The sequence below is a fragment of the Protopterus annectens genome, chromosome 5.part1 (genome assembly GCF_019279795.1).
Source record: "Protopterus annectens isolate FY-2018-M chromosome 5.part1, PAN1.0, whole genome shotgun sequence".
NCBI classification, from domain to species: domain Eukaryota; kingdom Metazoa; phylum Chordata; order Ceratodontiformes; family Protopteridae; genus Protopterus; species Protopterus annectens.
The window spans coordinates 321,054,078-321,073,711 of record NC_056736.1 but is presented as its reverse complement, the minus strand read 5'-3'; the positions used below and the strand labels follow the sequence as shown (position 1 = coordinate 321,073,711).

The 19,634-nt window shown below is 36.6% G+C and overlaps 1 protein-coding gene across 1 annotated transcript in view; it reads left to right on the top strand.

The window, feature by feature from the left end:
* Window positions 1–19,634, top strand: part of DCT (dopachrome tautomerase) — a 220,206-nt gene that overhangs the window by 183,990 nt on the left and 16,582 nt on the right. Inside the window, exon 5 of the mRNA XM_044072999.1 lies at window positions 12,768–12,947. Coding sequence (XP_043928934.1) covers window positions 12,768–12,947 — 180 coding nt within the window. The remainder of the gene's footprint in view (window positions 1–12,767; window positions 12,948–19,634) is intronic.

The following is a 19,634-nucleotide window of genomic DNA, read 5'->3' as shown; positions in this document are numbered from 1 at the left end:
TGATTTACAGTTAAAATTATTGTGGGCAGTATATTTCACCCCATTAATAGTGCTGCCCGATAGATTCTTAACATTTTTACAAATTTTACATTTGCCACATCTAAACATGCCATGAGGCAAAATAACACTCCCTGAACTAACAGGATCACCAAAATTAAATTTGAATTTCAAAATTTCCTTAAGATTAGCATATCTACCATAGGAAAAAGAAACATGATGTGGAAACAGATGACCTATCTCCTCATTTTTACAAACAATTGGCCATAAAAAGTCTACAGCGTTTTTCATCATTGTGGAAAAAGGAGAAAATTTTGTAACAAAAAATATACTGACAATATTATCACGTACAGAATCATTATCTCTAGAACTATTTAGAAAAACTTTGTTTGTCCTATTGCCAATCCTGTTTGAATTTAACAATCTATCAACACTTTTCCTAATCAGACTTTCAGAATAACCTCTGGTCATTAATCTATGTCTAACATTTTCAAATTCCAAATTCAAAAAAAGTTTTTCAGAGGTGTGTTCCTGGATACGTTTAAACTCCCCAAACAGTAGTGCCTCAATTAAGTGTGCAGGATGTGCACTACTCGCATGTAAGAAATTATTACAGGCTGTGTCCTTCCTGAAAGGTCTGAATTGAACTAGTTCTTTTTCATCAACATACAACAAAATATCAAAAAACTGGATTTTACAAGAATTCACAGTATATGTAAATTCCAAACCAAATTTATTTTGTTGAAGAGTTTTCACAAATGTATCAAAACCCAGTCTATCTCCCTTACAGATAAAAATTAAATCATCAATATATCTGTAGTAAGAGACAACATTTTTCTGAAAGAAGTCTAAAGTATGTAAAAAACTAATTTCAAAGTATGACATAAATAGGATGGCATAAGTGGGGGCAAAATTAGCCCCCATAGCAGTCCCTTCTTTCTGAAGAAATATTCTTTGCTCAAAAAGAAAATAATTATGGGTAAGTGCAAACTCTAAAAGTAGAATAACAAAAGAAGTACGTGGACCCTCTCCTAAGATTTTCCCAATTGCCTCCAAACCAAATTTAGTTTTTATACTGGTATAAAGTGCCTTTACATCTACAGTAGCCCAGTAAAAAGTTTTTTTCCCATTTGAAGTTTTTGATCAACTGGCAATACTGGTTGGTATTACTGATGTGAGAAGTTACATTCTTTAGCTCTTTTTTAAGGATACGATCTAAAAATATACCTACATGTTCCAAAAAACCTCCGCAACAAGATACAATGGGGCGACCAGGGGGATCTCGTAAGTTTTTATGTATTTTAGGAAGTGCATAGAACCTAGGGTCCTTAGGGTTAACAATAAACAATCTTTTCACATCCTTCTTATTAAGAAAACCTAATCTTTCGCCCCTTTCAAGTATCTCCAAAAGTGCTGAATTAAATTCACTAATCGGGCTATTAGGTAATTCCACATAAATACAGTCATTACATAAGAGATCATAATTCATTTTTAAATAATGACATCTTTCCATAATGACCCAATTACCCCCTTTATCAGCTGTGCAAAAAATATATTTATTAGAAATTTCTTTCATTTCCTTTAAAGCCAACCATTCAGGCTTTGTAAGATTAAATCTAGTGTACTTTTTAAGAAACACAGCATATTCAGTTTCTATTTTTTTGCACAGAACATTTTCAAAAGCCCTCAAGACAGGAGAATTTTTTGGGGGGGAAAAAGAACTACAGATAGGTAAACGAGGCACTATGAGTTTACCATAACCAGTAACAAAACGCTCAGAATCCTCAGAAATGCTCACAGAATCAGAAATAACATCAAAATTATTTTCAACATCAAAACCAAGCACATCAAAATCACCAAATACTTCAGTGTTGTATTCATATAAAGAAAGATCCATTAAAGGATCATCTTGAATGGACAAATCACCAATACTATGTGAAAAATCAATATCAGCATTGGCAATATTGGCGCTCCCACTTAGTGCAACATTATCAAACTGCATATTTTTCAATTAAAAAAACACTTTTAAATAAAGCTTCCTACAGAAGCGTTTAACATCTAGCAGAAGTTCCGAAAGGGCTGGTATCCTAGTCGAAACAAATTTACTGCCTTTTTCTAATACCAGCAACATATCGGAAGTAACAGTTAAGTCGCTCAGATTCACAATGAGCATAGAATTTACGTTGCTTTGCGCACTAACGCCATTATCAAAACCGGAGTTTTGAAAGGCAGAAAAAGAAAACGAAACACAGTCCAACAAAGTAGCATTATTAGTATCTTCGATTGCGACCCTTTTGTCGAGATTTACGTTTAAAGCCTTGACGAAAATTCCATCTACCTGATTCTTCTGTATCAGAGGTTATCCCAGTATCATCTGCTATGTCCATTCTTTCAAACGAAACACTTTTCTTGCTTCCAGCTGTATCCGATGAAGAAACTGACGAGTCACGGCCACTACGTGAACTTGCTTCTGCTCCCTTCACTTGGAACGAACCATTCTTCCGTTTACGCTGCCAAGAGTATGCCAAATTCTTTTTAAAGTCATTGACATCCCTATTAAGTTTTTTCTTCTTCCTTGAGATCACATCAACTTCTTCTTTTGAAACTTCATCATTAATACTTTTCATAGCAGAAACAAATGCAGAGTTAGGATATTCATTTGCTAAACTGGCCTCACCTTCTGCGATTTGTGTTTGGATTAACTCCAGACTTCTCTGGTTGCATTTAATTAGAATTTTTAGCCAGCTAAGAGAGCACTGTAATGAAGCTGCCTTCCATTCCTCTAAATAAACATTCTCATCCTCTGAAAATTTGTAAGCAGGTAATTTGTCAATTCTCACACCTCTAGGTGTGATAGAAAGTTCAACGTACTTTTCCTACAAACGTATATCATAAAATAAAGAAGTCTCTTTCATTCTTAATTTTTTCAAATCTTCGAATTTTTTATCAAAGGTGTTATTACCAGATACAGTCCATGGATCAAATTGAGCTAACTTGTCATCCCTTTCTTTGGCCAAGTTAGCAAATAAAAATCCATTGCCATTTAAAGTGGACATTGTAGAAGCATCCAGTCTCTTAAAGCAAACTGAGAAAAACCAACAGTATTCGAATTAAACCAACCAAACGAAACTGGAAAAGCTTCAAAGGAATAAACATTCAACTTTTCTTGCACCTTATACACTAAGCATAACACCAAACAATTAAATAATTAAATAATTAATCAATTACAGAAATTTGAAAGACCCAAGCAAAGTTAAAGAGACATTGTTTGTATGACTACATATATAAAAATGTTTGGTGTTACTAAGTAGTTTCAGAATCCTGAGAATACATCTGAGTAGATGCAGTTTGGGGTATAGGTTTCTATAATTTAAAAGTAATATAAATGCTCTCTATAAGAAAAGCGCTAAACTAGTAAGAGTATTTTGATTAGTTCTGCACACTGCTTTATTTAGAATGAGTTGAAACAATTCAGTAGACTGTTAACAACTGCAAGGCTGCATCAGATACTGCAGACGGAAACTGTAAAACATCTGTAATTTGTATACTTCTTTTGAGTTTCTGTTATGCCACATCTCCCTTTTTTAACATTTAGCACACTTTGTGTGTTATATTTCAAAGGGAAATTAATTATGGAAACAGAAGCCACATTGTATGGAGAAACTTGGTTAGATCATGAAAGGTATTAAAATAACTTGTAACACAGAAAATTGCATCAGTTGTTTAAAAATGCCTTTCTAACAAGTTGTTGGAATAAGAAATCCTAATGGAACCTAACTCTTTGACTGTAATGCTGAATAATAATGAATGCTGAAAGTGTAATAAATGACTGTCTTCATAAAAAGGAGCCAAATATATAACACATGAGGCTGGGCTTGCTCCCTTTCACATATGCTCTTACGTTCTTCAAGAAAATATGATTTCACAATACTGCAAACTGTTGTGCTAACAGAAGCAAACTGTAATTGTCATGTTATGGAAGCACATAGTGTAATCACTTTGGAACTGTACCTAATAAGAAAAGGGAACTTAACGTTTCAGGTGAGGGGCTGAGAAAGGCAGCACAGTACTGGGATTCTCTTTAAAAGTTTCTTTTCTAGGAAGCTGCAGGACTTAGTATTGTCTTGCAGGATAGGGTGACCAGGTTGCTCAGTAAATAGAGAAATGGGAGGCAAGGATTTGATACCGTTTTCTTTTATCTCCTTAAGACATGGTGCTTTATTTTAGAGTATTGGATAGCAAATACTCTTGTCTCACTCACACTTTCACAAAAGTCATCAATATAATTTTTCATTTCTTTTTTTTACAAAAAGGATTCTAGGGAATAATGAAGATAGACTGAGGTGGTGTAGCAGTTAGCGGTGTCACCTCACAGCAAGCAGTTCTCCGGTTTTATTCTCAGCTGGAGTGCCTTCTGTGTGGGGTCTGCAAGTCCTCCCTTTAGTCAAATGAACTTTAAAGACATGGTAGGTGTGTGTGTGCCTTCTTTGAAGGTTGGGTGCTGGGCTGGCAACTCGACACTGTAAAAATCCACTGCCAATCAATAGCGGACTGGTGATCCGCTGTGGCGACCCCTAACCGGGAAAAGCCAAAGGACTTTTTTTTAATGAAGATATACTTTGAAGGTGTAAGGTGGGTGAGGTATTAGAAAGTGTTTTTTCTCATAAGGAATTGTGGATTATTGCAGTTTTTCCTGTGAATAAACACTGAAATGGTTAGGCATGCTTGAAACAGAAAGCTGTTCTGGTGCTGGAGGAACAAAGCATTATATCTTTGCCTGTAGTGTACTCTCCATGGTGACTGTGAGGAAAAGAGTGAATTCAGACAGCAGTTGCAGGACCTACTAGATAAAGTAAGAAAACATGAATGCACACATCAGGGCAGACAGAGCAAGATATTAGGACTGCCTGGGTCCACATGGGTGGGGCAACAAGTATAAAGAATGAGAGGCCATTCTAGAGTTCTTTTTGCCAAATGCCTTTATAGTAGCCAACACATGATTCAAAAATAGAGACAGTTACAAGATCACATACAAGAGTGGCCAACATGCAACTCAGGTACACTTCCTCTTTGTAAGGAAAGGACATTGGGGTAGAATTATTACCTGCTAAAGATATAAGAGACAGCCAATGTCTAAAGCTTCAGGGAACCTTCCACACACCCAAATTGTCAAGCAGCTCAAGCAGAGCTGACTAAAAGACAAAAGAAGAAAATACGACAAACGGCCAGTAGAAACAATAAAATAAACCAGCAAATACTTTATTCACAAACGTCTCTAGTCTCTAGCGCTTCAGCAACAAATGCCCTTCTAGGAGTACATCATGGAAAGAAAGTGCCATTTTATACACAAATTATTCAACTACCATCTATCAAACAATCAAATAATTAATTAATTGTTCTCTTAAAAAAAGATTTAATGACTAAAAGACAAGTTTGGGTGAGAGCCCTTCAGAGCTTCCTTGCCAGCACCGAGAGGGAGGCTGAGCCCTGAAAGGAGAAGGATAGGAATAACAAAAAATAAATGTCCACACCCTGACATTAAAAACACACTAAAAAACAAGGGGGTGGAGGGAGGGAGTGGCTACTGCAGCAGTGATCTTTGGAACATGTACTGTTAGTAAGTTCAACTTACTCAGCTGTACTATGTTCTTCGTATATTCTTCGTATTGCTCACTGTTGCAGTAGCCTTAGCTATATGAATAGATTACCATAGCTAACTATGTTTCGAATAGGGAAGGAGCCCCTGGAGAATGGTCCTAGCAAACCATGATCTAGACCTACTAGCAGCTTTTTGAATACTTCTAGAATCCAACTCTTTCCAAAAAGTAATACACCTTTCAAGAGCATTTTGACATGCAACTGCCTTGAAAAAGAAGGATCCATGTGCAGACATGCTGAAATGGTTGATACATGAACCTTGATGGAGGTATAAGAAAGGTCATAGGATAGTAACACACAAATATTGTAAAACCAGAGAACAACTAGCTGTGAATGAATGTTGGTTATTTTGTAGGTATCAACTAGAAAATCTTTTCCATTTGCTGATACGATTTTCTAGTAGCAGGCTTTCTTGCCTCCATTAGTACCTGCTACACACCCTCAGAAAACAGGTGCCTAAAAGGAATAAAGACCCTATCTCTAAGGCAGTCAATTGAAGATGTTTGATGTCGGGGTATATCAACCACCCCTGTTCTTATGTGACTAGAACCATTCTTTGAGGAAGATTATGGCAGTTTTCCCTGGCCATTTCCAAACAAAGGGAGAACCACTGCTACCTGGGCCAGAACGGAGTCACCACAATCATCTTAGGGGATTCCTTCTGAATCTTCAGAAGTACCCTGGATATTAGTGGAAAGGGTGAAAAGGCATGCGAGAACATTCCTGTCCAAAGAAAAGAAAAGGCATCTGTTTTCCAGGCCTTCTTGCATGTTGTCCTGGAACAGAATTTTGCCAGTTAGATTGTTATTGGATGCAAAGAGGTCTACTTGAGGAACTCCCCACATACAGATCAAAGTATGTAAGAACCTTGGATCTGGTTTCCATTCGCAAGTCTCTACCCTGGTCCTGCTCAGTTTGTCTGCCACATGATTTTGTTCTGACAGACTGTATCCCACGCTAACATGGATAGTCTGCAACCTGGTCTCCCCTTCTTTGTTGATGTACCACATCTCTGTGATATTGTCTGTAACCACTTGAAGCGATCCTAAGGACCTAAGATAGTTTAGAAAATTGAGTGTCTTGATCAGGGCAAGCATCTCTTTGATATTCATGTGCTTGCATTTGTCCTTGGTATCCCACACCACCTGCACTTTTATCTCTCCTGAAACTGCACCCCCAGCAAAATCTGAAGCATCTGTGATGACTGACCAATTTGGAGCAGGGAGGGAGAAGGGGAGACATTGATATAAGGATATCTGTTGTCTCCACCAAGTGATTTTTCTTCTGACAAACCCCTGTACTGGGATTTGAAAGATAAAGGGTGTTGATGCTGGAACTAAAGAGATTTCAGATACCACTGTATCTTTCTCATGTGAAGTCTTGCCAGGGTTATCATAAGAATCATAGATGCCATGAGACCCAAAATCCAGAGGTATTACCTGTCAGTGACTGAAGTATCTGCCGAAAAACTTAGACATAGATCTAAATAAAGATCTATTTTTCCTGTGGAAATAAAGCTCTTTGAAATGAGTTGTCTAGTTGGCATTCCAGGAACACAATCCTGTGCGAGGGAGTCAAGTAAGACTTTTGAATGTTCTCTTGAAATCCCAGCTTGTGCAAGAAATCTTTCAACCAAGAGAGAGGGATTCCTGACATTTTGAAAAACAGTCTGCAAAGATAAGCAAGTCATGAAAATACAGAAAACTACAGATACCTTGTAGCCTGGAATGTGCTATAACTGGAGCTAGACACTTTGTCAACACTCTTGCAGTGGATAGAAAGAAAGTGATAGTCCAAAGGGTGAGGCAGAGAACTGATAATATGATCCAGACACACAAAACCATAAGAAACACCTGAAGTCTGGATAAACAGGAATGTGATGATAAGCATTTTGAAAATCTGGTGTTACCAGAAAACTTGAAAAGAGGAGAAAGAGGCAACAGGTTGTGAAGTGCCATAATTTTGAATTTGGGCACTATCACAAACAGGTTTAGGAAAGAAAGATCCAGAACTGGTTTCCAAATGTTTTCTTTGTTTCTTTGGTAGTAGGAACATCCTTGAATAAAATCTTTTCCTCATTTGAGAAGGAGGAACTGGTTCTATCACTCATTGGGACAGCATGTGATGAGGAACATGTAGAAACAAAACAGTCTGATATGCAGGATGAAGAATGACCCCTTGGAAAGAAAGAATTTCCTCCCACTGCCATCTGTGACCCTACTGAATGATTTTCAGAACCCATTATCTGAAACAATCTTTTACCAAAGAGAAAAATGGAGAGTCAGACTTTCTGGAAGAGAAGGATGGCCAGGGTGGAAGGGTGTCACAAGGTCCCTTGAATAGTCATTCAGACTTGTTGGAGTGGAGTGTCCTTGGTTTTGGGAGGTTTGTGACTTCTTTTTTTCTTTTTGGATTCATTAAGTAGAGCAGTAGAAAGTATGATAGGAAATTAGTAGTTTGGGTTCAAATCAAGAGGCAGCACAACTGACCCAATGTTTACAGTGAGACAATTAGTTTAGGAAAAAGCTAGAGATGAGGAAAGAGTTCAACTGGGCATCTTAGACTTGGAGAAAGCATATTTTAAGGTCCCAAGAAAGCTGATTTGGGCAGTCCTGCTGTGGTTCGAAAAAGTCACAGAAACATTGGTAGAATTAGTGCAAGCTATGTACAAAGACTCATTATACAATGACTGTCTATTAATATTCCAAAATGAGCACCCTAATTGGTCAGCCCAGTTGCCGTGTCTGTTGTAAATCCCAGCATATACCAACGGAAAAAGGTCTGGTCGCCTAGACTACTTTCTATTGGTATACACTAACTTTTAACTTTTTTTTTTTTTACAAAAAATAAATAAATAAAAACTGAAATCCAGACTCTGGACATAGCAGAGAGACAGGATGGAGAAAATACTAGAAATATCAGGTACGTTATTCAAAACTAAAGACACATACCTGATTTTCCTTGTATTTCCTCCATTCTGTCTTTCTCCTACCCCTAAACTGTCCAAAGGATGGAGAAAATACTAGAAAAATCAGGTACGTTATTCAAAACTAAAGACACGTACCTGATTTTCCTTGTATTTCCTCCATTCTGTCTTTCTCCTATGCCTAAACTGTCCAATATGTTTTTTTTTTAAAAAGAAAAGGAAAATGGAGCAACAGAGTCCCATACACATGAGCAGTACATCAAAAAAGTCAACAGGATATATACCAGCCGCAGAAGGACAGCACAGCGCCATTATACAAAGACACTATTTAAGAAAAGTAAGTATTTTTTTCTTAAATAATGTCATTGTATAATAGCAATAACTGACTCTGTGGTGTGGTATATTAAGATTTACCCACAGTTGACTTTATTTAATCCCTTGGGCTTCTCCCTCATAATTAAACCACACCAACCATGGGTAAATCTTAATATACCACACCAATGTCATCAATTATTGCTTAAATGACTCATGTATGAAAAGTAGTCAGTCTCACAGAGGGATTCCCAGTGGGAGAGGGTGTGCACCAGGGTTCATCTCAGAGCCCACTGCTGTTCATATTGGTGATGGACTACATTAGCAAACAGGTCAGAGGAGACAGATCAACAAAGTTGCTGTATGCAGATTATGTGGCATTATAGGCAGACTCTGAGTAAGAACTTAAGCAATTGATAGAGGAATGGAATGCAAAAGTGAAGGCACATGGGATGAAATCTAGTAAAGATAAGACAGTTGTAATGGTAGCAAATGGGGGCAATCAGAAGAATCTGAGAACTGAGATAGAAGAGAAGATAGTGGAACAGATTGACAGCTTCAAGTATCTGGGTGGAGTGGTTGAGGAGAAGGGAAGTCTCAATGAGGAGGTCAAAGCTAGAATCAGATGGTTGCAGCCAACAGGCACAGAGTGTCAGGTATAGTATATGACAGAAGAATGCCAATGAAACTGCAAAGTATTCCCTTTTCTCTGAGGTATGGTGATCTTGGAGTTATTATGTCTAAGTTGGAGGAGGTTGCCACCCACATGGGGGGTACAGGGGGGCTTGCACATCCCTTCACTGTAAAAAAATAAGTTTAAAGGAAAACAGTGATCTCTTATTTCACAATTAAACTTCATGAAAAAACAGTGGTATGACCAGTACTACTGTATGGTACAGAAACCTGGGCAGTAAAGGCAGTGCAGTTCAGGAAGCTAGAGGTGATAGAGATGAAGTGTCTGAGATTGGTGGTAGGATGCACACTGTGGGACAGATTAAGAAATGAGAACTTATGCATAGAAGCCAAAGTAGCTCCAATTGCAGAAAAGGTCAAAGTGAACAGATTACAGTGGTTTGGCCACATGTGCAGAAAAGGAGAGGCAATCTGTTGAAGATTAAAATGCAACGATGAACCAGGATCCAAACACATTTTGTTGCCTTTGCTAATCTGTCGAAGATGATTTGGGATAGACAGGAAGAAGGCAAGAGGAAATGAGGGCATCCACCAAAGAGGTATATGGATTGCATGAGAGAAGACTTGGGACAGTTAGGAATGAGTGCTGAAGAAGGCAAGAGAGTGGCATTACAAAGAGAAAGATGATGACGGTTCACATGACATATCGACCCCAGGTAGAAAAATGTGAAAATAGGGATTGGTGATGATGATGATGATGATGTGTGCATTCTATGGGTGGCAAGTAAATAAAATGTAATATGCCAAAAGTGCCTTATCACAGAAGTAAGTCCACTGGAACAGATGCAGTCTGGTATTCAAATATTGCACATTTTAATTTGAAATACCTGCATTGTGTCGCTAAAATGGGGTACATCTTTGTAGCAGATACATCACTGAAAAATATATTAGATGTTACTCTTGGGAAAACTTCCCCATATTTGTTTGAAAGGCCTTGCTTATTATGTTTGTTTTGCTTGGTGATGTTCTCATCCAGAAAAAAAAGTGGAAAAGTTGCCAGTGCTCAGGCAACATTCAGAAATCATTGTGACATTGTGAATTAATGAAACATTTCATACTGGTATGAAACTGAGAACATTTTCTAGTACTGTGGCCACATTTTCACCATTCAGTACACCTATACCATCATATAACATTAGCATTACTAACATGTTTTGACCATTACCTGCATAGTGGTATGTAACACCTTGTAATTAAAATGCAATAATTCATATAGCAGCATGAAGTTTGTTACATGTGGAAGTCTGCCATCACAGATATATATATATATATATATATATATATATATATATATATATATATATATATATATAAAATAGTTAGATAATATTGAATTCTTAAGTAGTTTAGCTGAAATAGACTTCCATTTAAAGGGCATATTCCACTTTTGACATCACAAACATGCAGTTATTTTAGTGCAGACTAACTTTTTCTTCAATCAAGGAATGAAAGATAGACATAAGATAACCAAGGTAGCTGGATTGCAGGCCCAGAAGCTTTGTCCTACTCTTAACTTCACCAGCAGCTGTCAGAGACACAACAGTATGGGAAAATTTCTTATGATATACAAAAGTTGCATGCAATCTGTGTGTTTATTAAGCAGATTTGAATGAACGTCTTAATCCATCTAGCTAAGGGCCAACAATATAATTCAATTTAGATGTCAACAATATAATTAATCTGAAATGCAAAGTCTAATTTTTTTGTGTAGTCTCATTCCCACCCAACATCAGCCAGCTATGATAATGAGCTAAAACCAAGATGATTCCCTATTGAAATGTTGACACTCGAAATGCTGAGTGCTGACAAGCTGAAAAAAAGAATGAAAACACAGGAGAAGAGTGAACCTCAAAAATCACTGTTTTCCTTTAAATTTCTTTTTTTACAGTGAAGGGAGGTGCAAGCCCCCCCTGTACCCCCCATGTGGGTGGCAACCTCCTCCAACTTAGACATAATAACTCCAAGATCACCATACCTTAGAGAAAAGGGAATATTATGAGAAATAGCATCTTGGACTTAGTATATATAAGTATGTTTTTTCAACCATTCCGTCTCCACGTTTTGAGACTCACAATAGCAGGTCCTGACCTTCCAAATGGTTACTTTCACGGCTTGGTGGCAGGCATTCAATATTTTGAGAGTCAAGAATATGAACTCTGGAATAGCAGGACTGAATCAGTGAAAATGTGGAATTGTATGAACCAAGTCTGAGATTTCTCTTTCTCAGAGTGTACATAACTGAATATATATTTAACAGTTTGTACATCAGATTTTCATAGGGGATCCATTCGTGACATATTTAAGATCTGTATGAACTAGGAGTTTTAGTTTTGTGTCCACCAAGGTGGAATTGACATGTTACATTATTTACTTTTCATTAGCCTGTAGGAACAGTTGTGTGTCTGCAGATCTCTTATTTCACAATTAAACTTCAAAAGCAGCACTCCCTTGCATACTGGCATGTGTTAGAGCTGCTTGGAAGTGCAAGATGTTAGACTCCTCACCGACTTTCATACCTGAGTGGTGCCTGGTGCCTGCAAAAGCAGTTACAGTTCAGTGTGGTTGACTGATAGAGAACACAAACGTCTGAGCCAAATTTCTGACATAACTGAGTTATACTAAGGTTACCAAAATATGCGAAGGACAGTTTTGTTAGGATAATTCCTATTGATAACAGGCAGTTATACCTTGTTTTGGGGAGCTGCCCTTTATGGCATGTAGTAATTTTAAGTCTTCCTAATGACAGAACAATACACCTTCTGGTGAATTAATGTAGAATATGCTTACAACTTTATGATTTAAATGGTGAGTAAGTGAACACTGAATCTTTTGAAGATCCACTGTTACAGTACGCACCTTACACAACTGTACTTGACGTCACACGATGCAGACATTTTTTTTTCACTTTCTGGTTCTCTAATATTCCCAAGATGCAGGGAGTGAGCTACTGGCCTTTGCAGTTATGAAGTTTGCCTCCTGCTTTCAGTTGTCATTAATCCTGTATTGATGCCTTGACGATTATATCTAAAACACCAAGACTTGTTATGGCATTATTTTTTTCTGTTGTGAACAGAAAGTGAAAAAATGTATATATTCTTTTGGGCTTTGAAACTCTGAATGTACATAGAGCTTGTGGTTTCTTGTTCTCACTAGTATGTGTTTACTTATCTATTTTTTGCAGTTTGGATGATTATAACAGGTTAGTTACCCTGTGTAATGGAACCAATGAAGGTCCAATCAGGAGAAATCCTATAGAAACATCCAACGTGCAGCTGCCAACTGTTGAAGATTTGAGAAATTGTTTGTCAGTTCGCCAGTTTGATAGTGCTCCATATTTCAGAAACTCAACCTCAAGTTTCAGGTTTGTACTTTCAAGTATGCTTTGCTATGACCACTGTGTGACCCATTTAATCAGTGTTGTATTGTATATGAAGAAAAGCATCGGGTAATGGATTGACTTTGTAGCAATAATCCATTAATAAATGGGAATGAGTTATAGTGCCCAAGTAAAAAAAAATATCAAAAAACTGAGCTGCATCTAAATACCACCACAGCTCTTACCTTACCCATGGATTATTGCTATTATACAGACATTATGTTCATTCAATATTTACCTTATTAAGATGACATTTTACTGCTGTTTGGTAGTAACCGAAAGGTTTATAAAGTTAAAGCAGAAGCAGGCCAGCAAAATAAAAAATAAATAAATAAATAAATAAATAAATAAATAACATTACCAAAAGTTGGTATTGATTAAAAAATAAATACTGTACCTTAATTTGATGTTTGAGGTACTATAACATTCTGAACACACATATTGCACTGCATGGCAGCTAGAAAAGAAAATGAATGTTTTAATTTATAGATTTTCTGGAGACCTTAGAAATATGTAACCATATATGATCCAATTTATGCACAGCGTGCTTGGGGGGAGGTATATGTGAGCACACACACACACACTCACACACACACACACACACACACACACACACACACACACACACACACACACACACACACACACACACACACACACACACACACACCCACATCGCACTTTATCCTGCTGAGATTATTCCACTGATAGCAAAGGGTGCACATGGCTAATAGCTGCACTGTATCTGCACTACTCTATGTACTGGTCATGTGGTGTGGAATTTTAAGAAATGCCACACTATGCAGCTTCCAGAACTGGTACATCTGTCCATGAGGTGAAGTGACCTACTTTATACAGGCCATGTTCAAAGACTGTTGTATTTGCACAATGCTGATGCTGTTCCCCTTGTGCACTCTGCAAATCTACTTGCACAACTTTGTGTAATATGCAATAGAACTATGAATACCACCCTTGGAATCAAAGACCTTGATATCTTGTTAACACCTGCTAGGGGTCAGTTAATGGTGTTACATTCCTGAGTGCTAGTAGACTGGTCACTGTCTGCCTGGAGCTCACAGTCAAATGTCTAGAGCTCACAGTCTAAGAAAATTTAACTGTGAGAAAAATCTTTGACTAAACAACTGAAGCAGCTTTTTAGCATTATGTGTATGCTTAGAATAATTTTCCTACATTTAAACTGATTAATCACAGCACTACATTCTGCAAAATTAGTACTATGATTACATTACATTGTAACAAAAGTACTATGTATAGTTTGCTTTTCATGACCTGTAGGTTTGAATGAGGCATTATGAGACAAGGCAACTGTGGGTGTTAAGCACAACAGGGGCTGATTGATATCCTAGGCATGAAGATGTTAAAACGAAGTTGATAGTGAGCATCAAGTGAGTTAGCCATTGTCTAAGGGGTCAGAGTGCAAGAACACTGCAGATGGAGCTTTCAGATTCTCCCTGCAATTTCTGATATAAGGTAGCAGTACTTAGGATACAGATCTTGCTGTGATATAAAATATTATACAGACATTATGTTCATCCATCTGAGATCATCTTCAAACAGATGACAAAAGTCAGTCAGGAGAGCAATAAGGCTTAAGTGCAATGCAGATATGCACCTTAAATTATTAGAAGCAGCTTACATAAAGTAGTAGAGTATATAATCAATACTAGTCTGACTGTGCTGTCTGAGGATATTGCCCATACCTATACTTATCAAAAGGTAGTCAGTGTTCTGTGTATGTGGAACACAATGGAAGGTTAAGTGAACTTAATTGTTTTAATGGGAGAGTTTTCCCAAAATTATATTTTTGTGATCAGGAATAATCACTAATGAGAGAGGTTTGAGAGGGAATTTTGAAGACAGATTAACATAACGTGCAGACAACTCCAGAGCTACTAGGTTTTAGACATAACAGGTGGTGAAAAGATTTTTTTTTTCAAAGAGCAGTGTATCCAACAGCAGGGTCTGTACAAGTCAACATTTCCAGAAAAACTTTGAAGTGTTTTCTTTTAAGTAAAAATAATAGTCTCCAGGTCCTTGAACAATTCAAAAGTAATTAATATCATCTAGTTCTTATATTTCCCCAAAGAGACACACTTTGTTTTCTTTCCAGCCCAAAACTCAGTATTCAAGGGAAAAGAACTGTAAAATACACTTTTAAAATAACACTTCTCAATTGATAAAAGAAAGGCAATCAGTGTCAGTGGTGCAACAGATAGCACACCTGCCTTTGGTCCTGGAAGACCCAAAGGCTGTGGGTTCTATTTCTACTTCAGATGATTGGATTGCTGACACTGCAGTTCATCATTATGGGTGCTGTACTCCTGAGTTTGTTATCCTTTAGATGAGATGTTAAACTGAGCCCTATTGCTTGAGTTGGTGGTAGCTCAAGTGGATGTTAGCAATCCCACTGCATCAATCAAAAAGAGTAGGGCTCCTTTATTTAAGAAAACCATATTTGCAAACACCTATACACACATCTCCATTTTACATCACTTTTTATCATATTCTTATAACTTTCTCATTATTATTCTTCCATAAATGCCCCACCCCCACTCCTTCTTCCACAACAATAATTAATTACCTGGTTTAATCTGCCATAAGCTTCACATCTTTTCTTTTACCTATAATATCATCCACTACTTCTTTCACAACCAATAACAATTCTTGACATCCATTTCCTTTTGTACTGTGTTTTCTTTATTCTGTAATATCCCTCATCCTTCCTTCCTTCCTTCCATTCTTCTCTGTATTATTCTCCTAAACATTTTATAATCTGTATTGTTTAATGTGAAGGGTCTCCAATTTTTTATATCATTTTTTTCCTCATCTTTCTTTCATATACACTTTAATATCCCACTACATAACTCTTCATAAACAAAGCCTTACTTCAACCATTCATTTATAACTTTTACAAAATACTTGTTTTACCAATCTATTAATTTCTAATGCATTCCATACCTTATACCATCTGGTTCTGATACCAAATGAACATTTACTTTCCTAAGTATTTCATCCAAATCACTGATATTAATTTGTTTTCTAACTTCTTCCTTAGCCCTTTCTGAAAACATTTTTACCTTCCACTTTATTCTGCCTTCCTTCTTTTTACTCTTATACATATTTTCATTATGTTGGACATAAATGCTCATAATTTGGTCTTGCTTTCTTTTTATTTATCTTTTTACATTTTTCTTTTCCCTTATTATACTAGCATCTTCCTTTATTATTTCACTCAGATAGGCAGATACCCTTACCCTTGTAGATAATATATCTGTCTAACCAGTATTGTCTTACATTTTTGCTTTTTCTTTTATACATTTCTTTTTTATTGTCATACTGCTCTCTTGTATTATTTTCTAAATCTATAATATATATGTATACATTTCCTATACTTCACTTTCTCTTCTTTTCTTACTTATTCCTTCCACTGGAAAAAAAAATAAAACAACTTTTATACATCTTTTAAAAATTCAGTCCACCATTTTGACCAATTTTTATAGAAGTCTTTCATAGTTTGATGATCCTTCCATAACTGCAATACTTCCCATTCTCCAATTTCAGTCATTAATTTCTCATTTATTCTTTTTATTCCTTTTCCTACTTGTATATACTCCCTTTTTATCATCAGCTCCAGCCATACTGCTAAATGATCTGAGAAACCTGTCACAAGTGTGTCACCATCTGCTGTCCCCAGGCCTTCTGTTAATACATAATAATCAATTTCAGATCCAGGTGACCCCCTTATATAAGTCCTTTGCCTTTAGTTCCACACAACCAATTTACCTAATTTTATCACATCATGCATTTTTTAACATCCCTCCCTTTCTTTTTACATTTCCCTCTTAAATTGCAAAGTCCCCTGCAGTTACAGTGCTCATGTTAACAGCTACATCATATAATATTTGATGAAACAGATTTTCTCTTTCTTTGCAATTTATATGTGCTTATAATGCTGCAATAAACATGTTCTCTCCACTTCATATCTACAGCAGTTAGTCTTCCCATCCTTACAGACATAACATCTAATATTTTCATTGTTTTTACACAATACAGGCTCTCCAGAATAATGTTTTCTTCCTAATTTTCATGTTATATTTCCACCCCATAATTTTCTGTATTTTTCACTTTTAATTTTACTTCCATATCTACTTTTTAATGTTCCATCATACTCTGATTCTTTTAATATGCCACAATCAGAATTGCTTTTTTTTGTTCTTCAGTTACTTGCACATTTAAATCTTTTCCTTTCTCACAATCCACCCATAAATACCCAACTTGATTACATTTGTAACACTTTAAGTCATATTTTTTATCATGTCTCATTTCTACACATGCACACACACACACACACACACACACACACACACGCGCGCGCACACACACACACACACACACACACACACACACACACACACACACACACATGGTTTGCCACATTTATCTATTAAATGTCCTTCTTTCCCACAAAAAAGTCTTGGATTGACCCCAATATTTTACTACACCTCCATTCCCTCCAGCATTTATTATACTTGAAATGTACACAATTTTTTTTTCATTTGCCATTTTCAATGTCACAGTACAGTCCCATCCCCCAGTCCATAAACCTCTATTGCCATAAACTTTTACAATGCAAATAACATTATTACATATTCCTTCCAAGTTATTTTTACATTGTTTTAATGTCTGCCTGAAATTGAACATGTAACTCTCGTTTAGTCTCTCTGTTGAATGCTGTAATAGCATATATGTTCCTGGAGGTTAACATTCCTTGTTTTTACATTCACAAAAAAAAAAAACTTTTCTATACTCTGTTCAACGTCTAAATTAATGTCACAAAAAGTTTCTTTGTTTATCAGAATAAAAGCTCTTACCTCATGAGCTTCAATGCCCAGTGGAATTATAACATTCTTCCAAATATCATACCCATTTAAGCCTTTTTCTTGTTTTCCTTGTATTCTAATAACATATTTTATTTTCAAAGTATTATCTTTACCACTGTCTTCTTTCTGTTTAGCTCCATTTTCAACAGTGTCTGCATATGTTTTTTTCATGTCCATTTGCGTTGTTCTTCTTTCCGAGTGTTGACACTACCCCCCCCCCCCCCTTTGGTATTTCTCCATTATTTCTCCCCAGGAAGCTACTCCACCATTCTCTGGCTCACTTTATACTAACATATCCTTCAGTAAATTATCCTGCAACCCTCCCAACTGGAGGGTTGTAACAAAACAGTCTTCTTTTTCCACCTCTGATTCACCAAACAGTTCATTTTGGAGCAAATGCTTTGAATTCATCTCCAGTCCACTAGATTGCACCAAATCAGTGTACAACACTTCCTCTGCCTTCTCCACTATGACTTTCTTACAAACCATGCTACCAACTGCCATTGTGTATTAACAGAATTTGCACTTGTACTCACTAGATGAATGAGCTATGAGTAGGGGAAGTTGCCCAATGACCTGGCCCCACATTGGGTCTCCCTTGAAAAGAAGCCACTAGCCTAATGGGACTAACCTGGTCAACAAATGGTAACAAAATAGAATATGAGCCATATAAAACAAGAAATTTGCTTTTCCTTACAGAAGTCAGTTTTGTGGCAACCTAAGTCATTTCTCTCAGGAACACCATGAAATGTTTTGTTTTCCCTTTAAAATATCAGTTTGTACTCCAACAATTTAAAATTTATTAACTTGTTATAGTTTTTAATGATTCAAAAGGGACATGAGTTTTTTTTTTGCACAACCCATAACTTTTATATCATATTCTAGACAAAAGCACTTTAAAATAACAAAGTACAGTCAAACAAAACAACATGAGCTGTGTATAAACCTAGAAATCTGTTTTTCTCATGGAACAGTTTAATCTGTGTCAGACAATCTTCAGGTATGTTTTCTCAAAAAAACTTGAAATGTTTTAAAATGTAGTACAGTATCACCAGATATTAATTGGCAGCAGGGAATTTGAAAACTTGTTCAGTAGTGGAGACCCTTTCTTAAGATTAATATGACAAGTCTAAAATGCAAAGTACTGCACTTGTTTAAATAACTAACTAACTAAAATAAAGAATAAAGCTAATATTAGTGTAACTACCTCCTCACAACATGGTGCTTACCTGCCATCATTATCAAGAATGGATGGCAGAAGAAAGGAATGTAAACATTTTCAATATCGAATTTACAAAGTTCCATGTTCAGCTGGATTCGTTTACCACTTTTAAAATAGCCCCTTCAATTTTTGTGCAGATATCTCAAGAAGAGACATTTACTTTCCAAAGCACTGATTTAATTGCTTTTGTTACTGTCAGAGTACATTTTGTAAACATAAATGCAATAATTTTCAACATGGCTCAGTTTTTTTACAGAATATCAGCTGCTCAGCTTTTGAAAGCAATTAAAACTATTTCACATGTGTATTTTGATATTCCATTTGTGCATGGATCTGCTCCAAGTAGCTAACACATACATGCTGTGAGATTTGATTTTTCATACAGACACACACACACACACACACACACACACACACACACACACACACACACACACACACACACACACACACACACACACACACACACACACACACACACACACACACACACACACACACACACACACACACACACCTGGGAAAGGTTGGCACAGATTTCCCTGCTGT